This window comes from Schistocerca americana, chromosome 8, assembly GCF_021461395.2.
Source record: "Schistocerca americana isolate TAMUIC-IGC-003095 chromosome 8, iqSchAmer2.1, whole genome shotgun sequence".
NCBI classification, from domain to species: domain Eukaryota; kingdom Metazoa; phylum Arthropoda; class Insecta; order Orthoptera; family Acrididae; genus Schistocerca; species Schistocerca americana.
Window position 1 is genome coordinate 488,175,914 of NC_060126.1, and position 19,996 is coordinate 488,195,909.

The following is a 19,996-nucleotide window of genomic DNA, read 5'->3' on the forward strand; positions in this document are numbered from 1 at the left end:
AGTAGTAGTACTAGCTTTATTCATCCGTACATCTTTTTTACAAGGATATAGCACATGTCAAAGTACCTTTCCTGAAGAACCGAGCCACGATATTTTGGATCTTATTCAGATTCGGTCACTGTGAGTTTTCGGTATAAGGAGTAACACGAGACAGCAATTTGATTAATGTCCTTTCGGAAAGTATTTCAGCGTATCAGATGATTAAGTCTCATAAGAAACAGGGTTATTTGGAAGCTGAAAGACAACGTTTTTCATGTGACTCGCGTGTTTTCTCCGTTGTTTTTTTTTTTTTTTTTTTTTTTTTTTTTTTTTTTTTTTTTTTTTTTTTTTAAACAGAAGATTTATGGCTTCCGCATGTCGGTTTACTTTTGCGATCCATTTTTCATTTCAGGACTGAAGAAATTTTGAATTTAGGTTTAAAAACCGCAAGTATATTCATCAAATCATATCCCCGATTCAGATGAGTCTAAAATTATCGAATAATTATGAATTCACAATGTAATTAAAAATTTCACTTTCAGGATTTTAAAGTTAGGAAAACATGGTAACGTTCGTAGAGTTTTAGTGCTTATGAGATCTATTAAAATCGTGCAAACCAGTTTAATTAATTGCCTGAACTGATTATAGTATAAGTGGGATCAGAGAAAAATCAGTTCTTGTAAAATTGACTGCTGCTTCAAGCCGATGATGTGCACGCAGTGATTTAATTTTGGAGAAACTGATGATACACATTTAATTTGAAGAAAGAAATATGGGAATGTGCAAACATTAGATCCATACGGAGATGTCTGTCGTGCTTGAACTGAACTGCTGAAACTGTCAACGTTCTTGTAATTCTACCAGTAGCAATAATTCCACACAAAACATCAATTTTATCTTTTTTATGTTTTTACTGTTTAATATTTTTATGTGTCTTTTCCCTTTTATCGCGCGTTTCAAGCATTTTATTATACTGTACTCTGCTATCTGAGATAATAAACTATAGTTTTCTTTTAAGGCATAAGCATTTAAATTTACAGGCAATATTCGGTTTGTACACATAATTGTAGATTTGTTATTAGTCTTTCAAGGTGTCTACATTATCTGGTAGACTGCAAGGTCATGGAGATTCCTACTCACTAACTCTGTAAGTTTTATGACGTGTTCTTTCTTTTTAATGGCGCCAATGCTTCACAGTGTTTCTTAATTTAGTAAAATTTAAAGATTTTAGTACCTATTTACGTAATCTATAGCCGTCAGTAACAGTTATTTACAGGATAATAAATGTTAGTCGTGTATTAACAAAAGAAATTTGTAGTATTTAAAATTAGTGAAGTGATTTCAGCACCTACTATCGGCACGAAAATTATATAATCGTTAATCGCTTTGTCGACGAAAAACGTACATTGCTGATGCTTATGTTTTTGGTGTGCAGATGTGAATTATTTTGTCGTCAATAACACGTGTGAATTTTTATACAATACAACATTTGACACTGCGGAAGTAAATTACTTCCTCTTCCTCTAAGAAACGTCATTCAGGACAAATCTTAACATTTATGCTTTATACAGAAGCTTTCACAACGATGTAGCTACGCTCACACACACACACATCAAAAATCATATTTACGGCATCATCTTGTAAGAATTATTTCCCGCAACATGCCGTGCGCAAGTAAATTCAAAGACATCAAAATCGTGACTGGCAACAACAGGAGTATTGACGTTTAATATGATCTAATTGGGTCTAGAATAGAAAGAATTATTTTATAGTGGGCATAAAAAATGTAGTTCGTGACACATGTCATTAAGGAAATGATCAAGTATATGAGTGATGAAACAGAGCAACGGTGAAACAGCAGGATAACGATAAATAGTAATATTCCGAAACTCGAAATTCCACAAAGATTTTTTTCTATCAAGTATGTAAATATTTCTATTGCGATGTCTGCAACTTCATGCAGAATTAGAACAGGAATTTGTACCGCCTTCGCACGTAAACATCAACAGGCCTGAGGATACAACAGCCAGTGGTTTCATTTTGTTACATTTCTCATATGTCAATAGACGGATAGTATTCGCACGTGCAAATCAAATTTACTATGGATAATCATCTCAGGTGATTATTTTGTATTGGCTACACTTGTTTTTATAATACGTCGATACTAGTTAGCAAAACAACTCAATATTAGAACTAGAACAAAGAATATCATATGGTCTTTCTGGGAGTTATTTGCAAACCTGTCGAAGAAAAACATGTTTACATCTAATTTGGTCACTTTAATTTTGTTTTTCCTGGGCTCTATTCAGTTTTAACTAAGGGTGCAGTTGGCTATAAAGTAACAAAGAATTTTAGTCCCCTTTCTTTTGAATCCCACGTTTACGTCTGTGATTTGTTAAAATTGCAGCTGGGATACTTAATTCCTATGTCACTCTGATGAGTGTATTTTAAGAGAAAATTTGAAGAACGGAAATGCTCGTTGGGCATTGGTTTGATATATCGTTCAGTGTTACTGCGTTTTAGGATTATTTTCCATACCTATTTCTCAACCTCGTTTACGTGAATAGCATGTCGTGTTTCCGTTTCCCAATGAGAAAAATTTTACCTTAAATAGTTAAAAATTGTAAAGAAATATAACACAGTAAAAGAATATTAATAAGCCGTAGATAGATGGTTTACACTTCGTCCTATCCATTAGATTGTGACGACGTGCAAATGAATGTGAGGATCGTTGAATTGACTGTTTTATATCTTGTATCTAGATACAGACTTTTAAAAATCAGAAGGTACTGGGCAGTGATTATCCTGTATTCATAAATGTTGTTGCACCTATGCAATGGTTATCCTGGATTCAGAAAGGTAATTGTACCTAGAAGCAAATCTGATTGTTCGATTGACAGTGGAAGTGGAAACAAAGAACAGTGAATAAAACTTAATAGAATCTGCCTTTATGGGGATCATCCCACTCTCCAGTCCTTTCTAGGTGTTCGCTCTCATTTGTTATATAATTTAGAATTTTATCATTTAGAAAAAAAGGTGTAGTTGTTCTTCTCTAATATCTTGATTCCTTGATGGGTCTTCCGTTTTGGAACCCTTAACTCTTCTCAGGAATCTCGTATCTTGTGCCTGTATTTTGGTATTCACTCAGTCTCGCTTCCATAGACAAAGGGAAACTGATCAACGGATACATCAATGTAGATGCCAGGAATGTTACAGCAATTTGTAAAGAAGAGATAGAATTTGCAAGTATACTAGAAGGCATGAGTATTAATGTTGTAACAATCACAGAAACGAAAATGGAAATGAGAGGCATCAAATATAAGCAGATTCCACTATTTTCTATAGTAGAGTTGAACAAAGGAAAGAGAAAGGTAAGACGTAGCACTACTCCTGCACAAGAAATGGGAAAAAGAGATCTAAGATTGAGTATGTGAAGTACAAGAATATACTTAGACTCAGATTGAAACTGAGCGGCGTCAACGTCACAGTTAGAAGCGTGTTTGCACCAGAGGAACCTTCTATGAAGAATTACAGAAAGGATATAGTATACTGATCAGATTATTATGATGGATTACTTCAGTGCTAGAGTAGAAAATATCCCGCTACCCAATTTTATATGACCTTTTGGAGAAGCTGTACGTAATATAAATAGTAAAATACTGAGAGATTTTGCCTCTTACATTAATTCAAAAATAAAGAAACTCCTTTTTTGAGAAAAGGGGCACACATAAGCCTATGCAGCAACTACGGAGGTATAAGTTTACTGAACTCGACATACAAGATATATACTAAGATTTTAAACACTAGACTTAAAAACATAACAGAAGTAATATTGCTTGAGAAGAAAATATTTTTTTGGAAAGGACGGTCCACGATAGATGCAATTTTTATTTTACACTAGATCATACAAAGTTGGTGAGAATATAATAAGCAAATTGCTTTCATAGGTTTTAGAAAAGGTATTGACAGTAGTAATAGACAGAAGGATTTGAAGGTAGCGACGAACCGCGAATGTCCGATACATCCAATCAATGCAGTAAAAGGTTTATATCAGAATATGACTATCGCTCTAGATCTCAACCTAAAAATGATTAAGGAGATACCAGCTAACAAAGGAGAGTGGCAAGGCCGCTGTAACTCCTCAACTGAATTCAGTGTTCACCCATATGACGTAAAGCATATACGGAAAACAGAATCTCAGAAAATATATACCACGAGAGGAGAAATATTTTAAATGAATTAATGTATGCTGACATTGCAGGGATCCTAGCAGATACGTAAGCAAGCCTTCAGAAAGAATTTACTTACTGAAACATGTAAGTGTGAAATTCGACATGGAGATCTAGACAGAAACAAACTAATAAAATTGCCTTCAGGGGGAGAGAACACATTAGAACCAGTAGAGTGAGGTAGCACAATATTTTAGAACAATTAAACAACTTTACTTACATAAGATATGAGGTGACGTATGGCTACGACACAGATATAGAAATTAAACTTAGTAAACTGAGGCGGACATGCGGAACTATTAACAGAAACATTAAAAATAAACCTAGGGAAGGTACTCAAATCAGTTTCTATCAAAATTATGTCTTGAAATCAGCATTCCACCCTCGATATAACCATGCCTGATAATCCACTGTAGCGTTCAAAACAACTTTGAGGTTATCTGATGGTATACCTCTTACCTTGATGGGAAGAACCATCGTTTTTTGAAAAAAAAAAAAACGCTATTAAATCGAATAGCGTGCAAAAGAAAAGAGAGAATGATATCAAGACTTCCCGAAACTATTTCTGAGAGACTAAACAAGGAAGAAACGTGGAAATAGGTAGACGAGTAAGAATATAAAATCTAGATGTAGCAGAAACAGTAAAGTGTTTGCGCGATCAGATAAAATGGGTTGATTGGAATAGCTCAATTGGCCTGTTCCCTAAATGGAGGTTATTATACACGCTATTTTAAATTAATTCCTGCAGCCTTTTATGGTACTCATTTTTCTCGAAAGTTTTTTCTGTTTTCGATGCTCTATTTAAAACCATAGATGAATCTTACTTCTTTTTTAAAAATTAGAATATCCAAATTAAGATTTATATCGTCCAGTCCAGTTCAGAAGATCCTCACTTTCGGACCATCGGTATGGACAGCACTTAAGAATCTACTAATTACTACTCGCCGTCGATAGAATAGCCACTTACGACACACCTTGCGGCCAACGACAGGAAAAGATGTAATTTATCGAAATTTCTGCTGTTTTTATGCTTTAACGTTTTGTTCTTGATTGTCTCTGGTTGTAATAGTATTTACAGTCAATGTTCCCAGACACTTAGCTAATATCTGTATTCGTCTTGAGTGTATTGTTTGTGTTACAGATCCACCGTCGATATATGTCTGTCATGCTGACATATTTAATACTTAATTATCTTAATTATTGTCTTGTTACGTCTGTATTATGTTCTACCCTCCAGTTTCGCTATTAGGTGGGAAATTGGGCTTTGGACTGATCATAAGGGTATTCTGTGTGTGTGTGTGTGTGTGTGTGTGTGTGTGTGTGTGTGTGTGTGTGTATGTGTATGTATCTGATGACGGTCTATAAACGGAAGGGCCTTGAACTGCAATGAGACGAGCTTAATTACATGGTATATCTCTGAGACAGGCCACATATCAGGCGCAAAAGTTTCATTAACTACATGATCTGACCTAGTAACTTCCTGTCAAAAAACCTGAAGTGAAGCTCCATTCCAAAAGGGCACAGAGGCTTCGCAGAACATGGTATGATATTATTGCGAGTTTCACTAACGTTCATAACATACGCGGCCCTCCTATCTCTAACAGGCATCGTAAATAAACAGAGCAGTCACTCCACGGCTCTTGTAGGTCTACAACTACGATTTTACGGACTAAATATCTCTGTCTAGAGTGCATCGTAAGGGTAATAGCAAAATTTTATTATGGTTGATATGAGTGGTCCATCCTTAGCATTAATTTTTGCAGAGAACAGAAGTTCAAAAACTTACATACATGCAGAATGAATGTAATATCTGCTTTTAAATAGAGACGTATTGTCTACCAGTAGGTACAAATTGCCATATTGTTCCCACAGAGCTTGTATTCGTATGCGGGGTACTAAAAACAGTAGCAACAGCCGCGTTATAGAATTCATAATCGTGGAATCATGTTTCTCGTGCCGTACAAATAAATGTCTTCCCACCATAAATTAGAACCCATCGATTAAAGACAGCCATAAAAATATAGTAAATGCATCAGTGTCACAGTTATATATTCAACTCTGCTTCTGTGTTGTTCTTCATTTCATTTAAATTAATGTGCATCAATATGTCAGTATGATTATGAGGTTTCGTTGCCCAAGATGCTTCCCTAAAGCAAGGCCATCATCTTTCCTGATTAAGTAAGTCAGAAAATAATTAAACAGATAAAGGTGACATTAATGGAAAAAGCTTCAAAGAGAGAATAAATATCTGCTGCAGGCTTGGTCATATTAACACTGTGTTCCTGAAATAATCTGTAAATTCACATTCGTTAAGTTCTCGGACAAAGCGCTGATGATATACAAACCAATTAAAAAATATGTAGTCTTTCTGAAAGCGAGTAATCTCTTATCCTGGGAGTGCCTGGGAGTTTCACTGCGTTTTAATAGGTTTTTGGGATCCCGTTGTGGCCAACTTGTTACAAAGGACAGATAATCTACGAGCACATTACTTTCATCAGATTACTTCCCTTTTTGATTCAAAATTGTAGTAAAGGAGGTCTTATTAATATTCCGTACTATTAGTTTGATGAAATTAACAGGAATCCTTCGATTAATATTACGAGAGGGAAACGTTGCAGATTATGGTGTTATAAAAGTTGACTTGCTGGAGAAATTAATACACAATAGAGTAAAAACACTTTGCCTAATATTTGACAATGACGAGTATCAAAGTGGGAAAGGGAGAGTTCTTTCTTCCATGTAACAATGATCGCATTAGGACAGAAAAAGAGAATTGCAATGTTTACAAGACCATCACCTTTCTCTCTCATACCGCGAAATTCATTGCAGGCTTTGCATCTAAACGTTTGGAATGTAGCAGGGAAGCGGTGATCGAAAAATGTGTCAGGGTTCAAAGAAGTAAAAGTGATACATGACGCTTCCGGATCGTTGAGACTCTAAAATAAGAACGGGTTTTATAGATATACGTGGCACTGTGTGCTCCCTGAAAGCAAAAGTATTTAACCATGCCAGTTATGCCAGATTCCTGGAAACAGAAAAAAATGGGGTAGATTTGAGAGAGTGAAGACGTATTAACAATCAGCATATGGAAAAAAAGTAAATTCCGACTGACTGTTAGAGACACTGATAGGGTTGTAACTATGAGTGGGCTGAGACAAGGTTGCTGTATGACTCCTAAGCCAATCGATGCATATGGAGGACATTTTGTGAGAGAGTTATTGGTAGAAGTTGGTGATTATAGAATAACAGGGAGAGTTACAAACAAAGTGAAACACACAGATACTGCAATATTTACAGCCAAACTTGTAAAAACCTTACAGGAGCTGACAGAGAGGGTAGTTGATATTGATTGAGAATATGGTATAAAATTAATGTAAGGAATACAAAGGACATGGGAAATGTCAAAATAATATGCCCCCGAACGTAAGAGTGAGACCAATCAACCTTCTTGAAAACGTTAAACGAGCCATGATACCTGAGAAGTCTGAAAGAAAGTGGTGCTTAACCTGTCAATGAATCCGACGTCGAATTTCCAGTGCCCAGTATGTATTCACAAAAAGACTGAGTAGGAAAAGTTGTAGTCGAGCAAAGTAAATAGGTGAAATGTTACATGTGAAATATGGCACTGTATGAGTCAATGATTTTGGAGAGATTTGAGATGTACTGTAGAAGGAGAGTAAAAATAAAATGGACAGACGAAATAATGAACCTAGAGATACATACACGAATTAGTGAGAGGAAACTTATTGCTACAAATATCTGTCACAGAAAATTAATTGAGTATGCGATGTTTTGAGTGGATATGCCATATTTTGAGATAAAAAATTTTTCTGCAGATCTTTATAAAAGAAAAAATAAAGAAAAAACAGAGAATAAGAAGAAAAGGGCTATTGATTAGTGGATCAAACATTAACAGAATATACAGAATGTACCGGGTGTAAGTGTAGATATATCTGACGGTGGCTGAGGACAGTGTACTGAACAACATTACATCAATATCTGCTTCATCTGGAGGCTAATAAAAATATCTACTTGGTGAAGCGCATATTTGGTTGGTTAGTACCCTCAGTTCAAGTGGCAAGAGCAAGCCATAATGCTTATTTTTCGGTTTTGCAGTAGGTCAGGTGTTAAAGTGTGAAAGTGTCAACGCAAAACTGTTACTCTTCAGTGACAGGGGTAGTCCACTTAGTGGTGAAGTTGGGACCGAGCAGAAAACATCAAATAGTTACTTGTGCGTTGTGTCTGTGGGAAGTCTATTAAACGCAGAGAAAAAACAGCCAACAAATTAAGATACTACATAAAAATATCTGCAGTTATATCCATTAAACCCCATGTAGGAAGTACCACGAAGAAAGTGAAGATGTAGATCAATGGAAAAAAAAGAAATATTCGGTAGGTCACTGGTGTAAATAAAGTTGTGAAAGCTGTGAGGACAGGTCGTGAGTCGTGTTTGGGTACCTCAGTCTGTAGAGCACTTGCCTGTGAAAGGCAAAGGTCCCGAGTTCTAATCTCTGTCCAACACACAGTTTTAATGTGCCATCTGGAAATGTATGAGAGACAGTGTTGGTTCAAATGGCTAGCACTTTGGGACTGAACATCTGAGGTCATCAGTCCCCTAGATCTTAGAACTACTTAAAGCTAACTAACCTAAGAATATCATACACATCCATGCCCGAGGCAGGATTTGAACCTGCCGCCGTAGCGTTCGCGCGGTTCCAGACTGAAGCGCCTAGAACCGCTCGGCCACACCGGCCGGCATTTAACGTGTTCACGACAAGTAGTATTGTATCAGACATTTAGTGTTTCTTAAAAGAAATTTATTTCGGAAAGAAAATTTTGTAAATGTACATTCTGTGGTAACACTACGAACTGCACAACATATTCTGTGTTTGAATTAGATCGATACGTCGAAAAACATGACATGAATTGTTATGCCAATGTCCTAATTTTCCATCAAGGGAACTACTGTTGGATGAATGCGCAGCTTAGTGGACATTTAATTATGTCAGAACATTCATTTGCGCTTTGTCTGCTTGTCATGTGGAAGAATTCTGCAGGACGGCGTTGAGTATGCCGCACGTTTCACAGCGACGTGCGAAGTGTTGCCTGCACTGCAGGGACTAGTAGTAGTAGTTGAGTGGAAGCAGGAGCAGCGGCTGCGCCGCTTTAGAGACGGAACTGGGGATGACGCTGTACTTCCCGGCGGCACCCGCCACCCCCGGCCCCACGGCCAGCTCCTGCGGGCTGCTCGAACTGACGCGGGTGCGGACCTTGTACCTGCACAGAGCAACAGTAAAAATGGGCGTTATTATACTCGAGATAGAAGGTGCAGTTAGTCACTGAGGAATGCCAACTCCCTCGTCAGTTTTTAGTAAACGTGAAATGAACAAGTTTATTTATATAGTACTGGAAAATCTACAGATCAGGTTCCCACAAAGAAAGGACTCGAGTGCGCAGTGTTACACCACTATTTAATAAAAACATACGCTACATGTCTGAAACATGGAAAACTGAATGGGATTCCGAAAATTTGAAGGGGGAAAATACATAGCTGAATTGTAGACACTATGCTGGTGATCGAAACATCGTAAATAATACCGTTTTGACTGTAAACATGAATATAAAATGGAAAATAAAAAACTTAACAATGAAAATAACATTTCATGGAAAATAATTAATAAAATCAAACATTATTATTGAAGATAAAAAATGGTAATTTTGATGGTAGAACCAAAAATGGAATACATACTGCAAGAGACTATTCACGAAAATATCAGATGATACGAAATTTTTAACGAGTGCGTTTGAGTATACATTATTAGAAGCAGAGAGAAAAATTTATATTAGAAAAGAAATTAATATGGAACCATTAGCTAAAATAAGAAACTGAAAAGGGGGGTGAACATCTGTATTTGGTACCTGGGCACAGATGTCCCCTTCAAGTGTGCCTCAAGAGAAAAACGGAGGGTATGGAGATTTGGGAAGCAATAGGTACAGGAAAACACTAAGTAGTATAGTAATTCCTTAAAAAAATATTATAAAACAACAGATTACAACGAAGAATAATCTATAAAGTTTTCGCACAAAGTATGGACTAACAATTTTTCAAAGCAATTTCTTTATTTTATCAAACACATAATTATTTTGGAGGCTACAGATGACCTCATTCGTAAATTATAACTTTGAATCTGGTAACTATGTACATTTAAAGACGTTTCCTAAACATCCATTTGGAAGTTTGAATCTCAGAGTCATCGATTTAAGTACGATTAATTGTGCTACTTATGCAACTTCTCTGATTCTCTTCCTTACGAACCATACAGCAGTCGAAATTAGGTAGGAAATTTTACATAGCAAAACGAGAAAAAGACTAGTATTCATAACAAAATTCGTTTTTAACTTTAACATTAGTCCTCTTGAGACAATTAATTGCTGTTAGAGCTATCGGTTTCATGTCAAATGCAGATTTCATTGCATTGTATCGCTATTTGGAGAGTAATAAGCTTTAGTTCTCTAAATTCATGTTAACATCAAGGTCAAAAGGCTTCAAATGTAAAATGCGTTCAAGATCAGGAAACTATTTTTAGCACATTCATTTACTCATTTAAACTGATTACATGAAGAAGTTCAGGTCCTCTGTTACACTGGATCTGGCTCTTACGCATCCAGAACGTCTTCACAAAAGTTTTCTTAAGAGTGATAATACTTATAATATTTTTGCGGATTTAAGTAGAAAGAATAGTCTGACGCATCTCTCCGTGCTTACCTCTCGGGCTAAAGTCTTTTCATCTCTTCGTAACTACTCTTAACCAATGCCCATTGCAACCTGTTTCCTGTAATTAGTCCCTGTTCTCTGTCTACAATTTTTATCCCACAAAATTTCCTTCATTAATAAACTACTCCTTGTTGATTCAGGATGTGTCCCGTCAGCCTATCTAGTCGTTTTTTCAGCTGTGCCATCAATTTCTTTTCTCCCAATGAGATTCATGTCTCCTTGTTGGTTAATCGATTTATCTACCTAATCCACAGCATTCTTCTGTAGCACCATAGTTGAAAAGTTTCTGTGCTCTTCTTGGTTGTACTGTTTATCATTTATTTCTCCCTTTCATATAAGGCTATACACCACACAAACACTTTCAAAAAAAAAATCCTTCCTGACATTGAAATTTGTATTACATGTTAACATATTTCGTTTTCTCAGAAAAGATTTTGTGGTTGGTGCCAGTATGCATGTATAGCCTGTTTACTCCTACCATCATTAGTTATTTTCATGGTCAAATGGCAAAAGGCGTCAGATACTTTTAATGACTGTCCGTAATTTGTTTCCTGATCAACACGTAATTTAATTCCATTGTATTCAACTAGCGTTGCTTAACTTTTGTTGATATTTGTCTGAAAATCTCATTTGAAGGCAATGTCCACTGCAACAACTGATGTTACAAGACCTTTGGCGTTACTCGCAGAATTACAGTTTCGTCTGCAATGTTTAAAAATTGTATTTCCTGTTTTAGCTCTTTTTGCAAATTTCTCCTAGGTTTTCGTTACCGATTCTTCCATATAGAGACTAACATGCAGGTATACTACAACCCTATCTCACTTTCTTCTCAAACGCTGAAGCTTTTTCTTCTCCTTCAACTTTTATAACTGCATCTGGTATCTGTGCTAATTGGATACAACCTGTCACTCCCTGTTGTCATTCTTCATAACTTCAATATAATAAAGAATGTATTTCAAACAACATTCTTAAATTGTTTTTGTATGTCCAGCCTTTTTACTGGAGGTCTGGGGGACCACGGCCGTTCAGTACTGAAAGGACGGATGTAGGTGTCTCATTTTCATACAGTTGTAAAATTGTTTTCTAAATCAACGTCTGCAACAAATGTGAGTTTCCATTTAATCGACTTATCTGCTACCGTAAGTTGTGAAGCCAGTATTTATTATGTGTTTCTACATTTCTACAGAACCGAAACTGTCACATAGCAGCACCTGTGTTCTTTGGTATTGGGGTAATTATATTCTTGTTGAATTCTGAGTGTATTCATATATCGCATATACTATGTAGAATAGTTTTCACATGTTTGATTCTCCCAAGGATCTTATAACTCTGAGGTAAATCGTCTGATTCGGGTCCTTGTTTCGATTTAAGTCTTGCAGTGCTCTGTTAAATTGCGCCTGCTCTATCTTATACCTCAAATTCGTCTTCACCCACTTTCTTTTCCATTTCCATAATATTATTTTCAAGTTTCTTCCCTTTATGTAGACCTTCTTAAAACTTTCCCTTTTTGCTTGGCATTTTCTTGCCAATCGAGCTCTTGATACACTATTGTTTCTATTTTCCCAAATGTTCCTTTAGTTTCTTATACATGATATATCACTCACATATACATGCACGTTCCAACAGCTCACAATTTTCCCTATAGTTACTACTCTAGTGAATTTTTCAATTTTCAGTCAATCTCACTTTTTAGACATCTGCATTCTCCTTTGGATACTTCATTTAGTACATTTTTGTATTTTCTCCTATCATGAATGTAATATTTCGCCTACTATTCGAAGAGTTCTATGGGCTTCGCCTTTTTGATCTCAAGAAACTCCCAATTCATCTTTCTGTGTATTTCTTTCAGACATTTCACTCAGTCCATGGTTAAGGTTCCTCTTAAACCTCTCAGTAGCCTCTGGGTGTTTCAATTTCCCAGGTCCCACCTTCATTGTTCAAATTTTCAGCAATTCCCATACCTTTAATCAGCATTGTAAAACTAATAAATCAGGTCAGCCACTTATACTTTTTTTATATTTCAATATGTAATTTCTAAATGACTGTCATACCTGCCAGTGTCTCCATAATTCCTACTCCTGCGCTTAACCTAAAGGACTTGTGTTGATAACTCCGTACTCAGCTGACCAGAAAACTTATTCATCCAGTCACTTCACTAATTCCTACTAGATCTAAAATGTTTATAACTCTATAAACTGTTGTATAAATGGTAGCAACGCAAATGAAACATGTTTTGAACCGTAATTTGTATGCATCTGTGGCTTTTTGAATAACAAGACTGATAATAAAGTAACAGCAATAATAATTCTGCTACTACTAGTACTACCGCTAATAATAATAAATGTAATAAAAAGAAAAATAGTTACAGTGAGTGCAAAAAAAGTGAAATATAATGACACAACGAATATTAAGACAGAGAAACTTATATATATTCTTTTGGCTAGGGACTTCATGAATGAGAAAGGTACAGTGGAAAAAGGGCATTTAGTTTTAAGGGAGTAAGGAGTGCTTTAAACATAGAACAGATATTAATGCGGCAATAGGTGACATAAAATCATTATACGAGTCGATAAACGTAACGGCACTAATAAAGGTCTTCGTGGAAATCACTGTCACTTTTCATTTTCATGAACTACGCAACCTAAGTCGTTTCGGCCTCAGCCATTATAAGAAATCCCTTTAAAAGGACCTTTAAAAACCTGACCAAAGACGCCTAATAACGCAAATTCTCTAAAAGCAAAGTAATTAGAAATTCATTCTTCTGTCATTGTATTTCTAAATCAGTACAAAAACAACAACCACCGCACATAAGACTTTTGTGTCATTTTTTGTTTACATATTGCCAATCTCGCGTCCTTGACAAATTTAAATCATTCTTTAAACTTAATTATTCTTTCGAAACTGACCATGAGTGAGAAATGTGGGAGCTGTTATAAGGTAGTGAGTAGAGGGATTTGTTGCCAATCTTGTAGGAAATATTTTCACTGGGGTATATGCAGTGGGGAGACTGTTGGGAGAACAGAAGAGGTTCTCTCCTGGAACTGCAGAATATGCAGAAGGAACATTTTGATTGGGGAACAGGAAAGGAGGAAGCAAGGAAGGAACACTTAAGGATCAAGGGAGATAGGGGGGGGGGGGGGGGAGGACGGTGGCTGGGAACTGGCAGGTGGTAGGAGGATAGGAAGAAAGAGAACGCGATCTGACAATTTTATCATCAACACCAAACACAGGTATCTGCCACTGCCAAAGTGGAGAAGAGCCTCAGGCAGAACGAGTAGCAGGAAATGTGCAGCACACTTCAACCGCGGCCAAGAAGCTTAGGAATGTACAAAGTCTTAGGAACAAGAAAGTGCTGCTGCTAGGTAGTAGCCATGGGCGAGGTGTAGGCCCTCAGTCACAGGAAAGTTTAGGGGCAGTGTACCAGGCCATCAGTATCTTCAAGCCAAATGCAGGGCTAAGTCATGTGATAGAGGACCTAGGGTCTATATGTAAGGACTTTACAAAAGAGGAGCATGTAGTGATAGTGGTTGGGGTGGGAAACAGTTAGGACAGGGATGGGGCATATGACATAGATGGTTACCTGGACAAGATAGCTTTCCTGACTCATGGCACCAACGTACACTTTGTTGAGCTGTTCCAGCGTCATGATCGACCACACCTTGATGGAACTGTGAGGTGAATCAATGTGAGATTAGGGATGGCTCTAAGGACAGCCAACTTTGCTCATTTTTTCTGGTGCCCATCGAGACTATCAACAGATGCGGTTTCACTAGGCATGGCCTAAACCTAAACAGGACTGGGAAGGGAAGATTGGTACAGCTGATTCATGAAAGTACAGGGGGTGGGTCTCGGGCCATACATGGTCAAATACCTGTTGTCATAGGTAGGAAAAGAAGGTCTTTTTTTGGGATAAATCCAGACAACCGGTTCCCCTGTCTAAAGAGTATCTCCAGCACTTTAAAAAATACTGAAACAATCACTCACAAAACAGATTTTAACACTTCAAATATCACATATACCAGATGTCACAAAGAAAAACAAACCATTGGAAAGAGTAACATGAGGCATTTCACAGACTTAACAATCCTCCATCAAAACATGCAGTCAATAAAAAATAAAATACAACTATTAGAAGTTGAGCTCCATTCTTTGAACTGCACAGTAGTTTGTATTACTGAGCACTGGTGTAGAGACACAGAAGTCCAAGATGTAGTAATATCATTGTATGAAAAGGCAAACTCTTACTGCAGAACTACTTCAAGGGGTGGAGGATCATGCATTTATACAGGAAAGGAACACAGTTCAAATCAAGACATGACCTCAGTGCAGTAAGTGAAGACAAACACTTTGAAATATCAGCTATTGATCTAACAGGGCTTGATATCACCAAGAAATTAATCACTTTGTGCGTATATAGATCTCCCAGTGGTAGTGTGGTCACTTTTTTCAATCAGTTAACAGACGCTCTGGATAAAGTGTCAAGTACAAAGGTCAACATAATTCTGTGTGGGACATTAACATAAACACTAATATCATAAATGAATCCAACTGCACCTTCATAAACATCCTTCAAAGTTTTGGCATGTCACTATTGTTCAATAGTGCAACAAGGGTTACTACAATGACTGCATCAGTAACTGACCATGTGGCCACAAATATGGACTGGTAAAAATGTGATGTAGCTGTAAAAGGTCTCAGACTATCAGACCATCTCTGCCAAATAACAACAGTAAAATCAGGCATCAAACCATTCCATCTACTACAAGCCTACAAACGACATCTACCAGAAATCAGAATAAAATATTTTTCAAAAGAACTAGAGAAACAAAGCTGGGATGAAGTGTATAAGGAAACCAATGTGCATATGAAATTTTCTCAACTCTCCACATTGTTTAAATTGCACTTTGGAAAAGCATTTCCAAAAGTATGCAAGTCTGTATCAATATCTCACAAAAACAGATGGATAACAACAGGTATTAAGAAGTCCTCCCAAACACTTTAACACCTGTTCCATGGAAAAGTTTCGCAATGATCCAGAATTCTTAAATTTTTGTCATAGATACAAAAAGATCTGTAGGAAGGTGCTGACTGCTGCAAAAAAGTCATTTAATGACAACATAATATATATTGCAGAGAATAAAAGCAAAGCAGTCTGGGATGTTATAGAAAGGAAACGAGGAGAAGCAATAAAACGCAGAATAACATACTGCTAAGGAAGGGGGATAAGGTAATAAATGATACACAACACTTAGCAAATTATGTAAATGAGCAAATTTCAAGTATTGCATAGAAGTTACAGCAAAAATTCCCCAAAACAAATATAGCACCTGTAAATAATGTTGCACTAAATACAATGTTACTTCCAACCACAGAGAATGAGGTCAATAAAACTGTTCAAAACCTAAAAAATAAAAAGTCAGTAGGCTTAGATGAAATACCAATGTGTGTACTGAAACAATGCATAGGGATTATACAAGGCCCCTTGAGAAATATAATAAATGAATGCTTCACATCAGGGACATTCCCAGAGTAGTTAAAAGAGCCAAGAATTGTACCTTTGCTTAAGAAATGTATTGCAGAAGACGCAGAAAATTACCTTCCAATTTCCCTGCTGTCACCATTCTAAAAAATGACAGAAGCAATTATGAAAGACCGATTAATGAATTTCCTGAATAAATACAATCTTAAGCAAATCACAGTTTGGTTTCCAAAGTGGCAAAAATACGGAGTCAGCCATAGTAGAATTCACAAAAGTTGTACTTGATGCTCTTGATTAAGATGAGTGTGTCGCAGGCATATTTTTGGATTTTTCTAAGACTTTTGATATAGTCGACCACAAGACTCTATTAAATAAATTAGAAGCATTAGGAATAAAAGGGGTAGCTCATACCTAACAGATAGGGTAAAAAGAGTAGGTATAACACATACTTCAAATAGATCTAAACATTTAGTAAAACACTTATCGGAATCAAAATACATTAATATAGGGGTTCTGTGAGGTAGTATATTAGGACCAATAGTATTCCTGATATACATCAATGACTTTCCTAGTAGTGTTACTCATTGTGAAAAAATTCTCTTCACTGATGACAGCAATATTGTAGTCACTGAGAAAATAAAAGAATGTCTTGCCGAGAAAGCACATGAAACTCTCAAGGAAGTTTATGATTGGTCAATAAGCAACGAAGTGACATTGAACATAAAGAAAACTAATGACATGAATTTGAGTTTGAAGAGGAAAAATAACAATGTTAAATTAAATGTAGATGGCAGCTCTGTAGACTGTGTAACAAATACAAAATTTTTAGGAATTAATATTGATTCTCAGTTGAAGTGGTGTGAACACACAAAGGTACTTGCAAAGAGAATGTCATCAGCAGGTTATTCCCTTAGAATCCTATCATCAGTGTGTAACATGCAGTGTCTTTTAGTTCCATGTTATTCACATGTACACTCGATTCTTAGTTATGGTATTCTTTTTTGGGGAACAAACGCACAAAATATGAACACAATTTTCAAACTCCAGAAAAGAGTCATAAGAATAATAACCTAAAGTACTAGTCGAGCTCATTGTAAAGATATGTTCAAAACACTGGGGGTTTAAACTCCTCCATGTGAATACATTTACCAGTCAGTTGACACATCAAAAATAACATTGGTAATTACTGCACAAACAGCTCTGTCCATGACCATGCAACAAGAGATAGACTCAAATTACATTTACCACGAAAAAATAAACATAAAACTCAAAATAGAATTTTCTACCAAGGAATAAAACTGTAAAATAAATTACGAAAAGAGATTAAAGAAACTGCAAAAATACACATTTAAAAAGGCACCTAAAAAGTACTTGTTATGCAATACATTTTATACATTGAAGGATTACTTAGATAAAACAGAGTAGGGGTTTGATAAAAAAAATGCTATACAAATAAATAGCAATAATAATAATGATTATAAAACATCGAACATTCCACATAACACATTCACTTAATGCTTTTTTCCTTCTTTTTTCCTTTCTAGAAATACTTACTCCCAAGCTATTCGTAGCAAAATACTAACACCTCTTCCTCTTTCTGAGCTCAACATCCCACTCATTATGGAGGGATGCTGACTCAGTTTTTCAGGATAGCAAATGGGAAGTCGCAGTACAGAAAATGGCCCAGAGATCACCAGTGTCTGTGTGTGTGAGTGTGTGTGTGTGTGTGTGTGTGTGTGTGTGTGTGTGTGTGTGTTTGTTTGTTTGTGTGTGTGTGTGTGTGTGTGTGTGTGTGTGTGTGTGTGCGTGTGTGTGTGTGTAGTGAGTGAAGTGTTATGAAACAACGTGTGTATAGTGTGTGCAGTGACTGATAGTGAGATACGAGTGAACAGTGTGGCATTACATTATTTAATAAGTTATTTGTAAAAAAGTATTATATAACAGGAGTAAAGCTAATGATTGTCTCTAACTAGAAGTCTGTAAATATATGTGTACACGAATTAGCTTATTTTAAATTGATATAAACTTGTAAATACTTGGATATGTCCTATATCCTTGTAAAAAGAGATCTACAGATGAATGAAGCTACCACTACTACTACTGATATTTCGTCAGATCACACACAAACGCAGCATGGGCGTTAGTGTTGTTCTAGTAGAGAGAGTGAGTCTTTTAAAGTGTGGGATGTGATTAGTTAATCCTGTTTAGTATGGGAGTGTATCCCAAAGTCCGGCTCCAGCTGCCGAGAAAGAGTCAGAGAAGGCGGTCTGTGATTGCGTGAAAGAAAGAATTTTACTTTTGTTAGTCTTTTTCGATATGAAGGTTAACATCGAAGGCAGATTTAAGGGTCTGTACATGTTAGTTAGACGTTAAATTAGAGTGTGTGGAAATCTTTGCATGTGTCTGTACTTAAGTGGGGTAACCGAGGTAGATGATGAATGATCGAAATGACATACATCACACGTATAAAGTACTCAAGCCTTCACCAGCTGCAAGCACTGTGAACTTTCCTGCGTTACTTAGTTCATGTTACATGGATCATTTTTACGATAAGTTGAACTGATGCGCAACGAGTCATTTTACATTCACATCCCAAATTAATTTGTAAATACGGCTACATGCTGAAAACTTATAACTTGTTTTCCATACACAGATGTAGTTTGGTAATTCCTACCCGCCACCTTATACACATTACACTACTAGAAATTCTTCTACAGAACAGGAGGAGATGTCAAGGAGAATCGTTTTCAGTTTGTTTTCATATTTCACTTTGACCTCTGTCAGACATTTTACGTTACTGAGTGTTTATAAATAGTTAGAGTTTCAGTGCTGTGGAAACGTTTTTGTGTTAACTGAAATCTTAATGTGGAGTAATGAACGTCACTGTTCCTTCTCGTATGTAATTATGTGCATTATTGTTCCTTTTGAATTGCAGTGGATTATTTACAACAAACTTCATGAGGGAAGAAATATAATGTGAAGTGGTAGGCCGCGCGGGATTAGCCGAGCAGACTAGGGCGCTGCAGTCACGGACTGTGAAGCTGGTCCCGGCAGAGGTTCGAGTCCTCCCTCGGGCATGGGTGTGTGTGTTTGTCCTTAGTATAATTTAGGTTAAGTAGTTTGTAAGCTTAGGGACTGATAACCTTGGCAGTTAAGTCCCATAAGATTTCACACACATTTGAAAATTTTGAAGTGGTAGTCAGCATGCTCGTCTGCAGAGCAGATGTCTACAATAATAATAATAATGTCGTGTGACGAGGGACTCCCGTCGGGTAGACCGCTCGCCTGGTGCAAGTCTTTCGATTTGACGCCACTTCGGTGACTTGCGCGTCGGTGGGGGTGAAATGATGATGATTAGGACAACACAACACCCAGTCCCTGAGCGGAGAAAATCTCCGACCCAGCCGGGAATCGAACCCGGGCCCTTAGGATTGACAGCCTGTCGAGCTGACCACTCAGCTACCGGGGGCAGACAGATGTCTACAAGACGATTGTGGGTGAGCACTATATATTATTGTTACAGTATATTTCTGA

At 36.7% G+C, this 19,996-nt stretch overlaps 1 protein-coding gene across 1 annotated transcript in view; it reads right to left on the bottom strand.

Annotated features, from left to right (window-relative positions):
• Positions 1–9,008: 9,008 nt before the first annotated feature.
• LOC124545983 (translation initiation factor IF-2-like) overlaps positions 9,009–19,996 on the bottom strand; it is a 132,393-nt gene continuing 121,405 nt past the window's right edge. Inside the window, exon 5 of the mRNA XM_047124948.1 lies at positions 9,009–9,485. Within this exon, the coding sequence (XP_046980904.1) occupies positions 9,329–9,485 (157 nt within the window). The 3' untranslated portion in view covers positions 9,009–9,328. The remainder of the gene's footprint in view (positions 9,486–19,996) is intronic.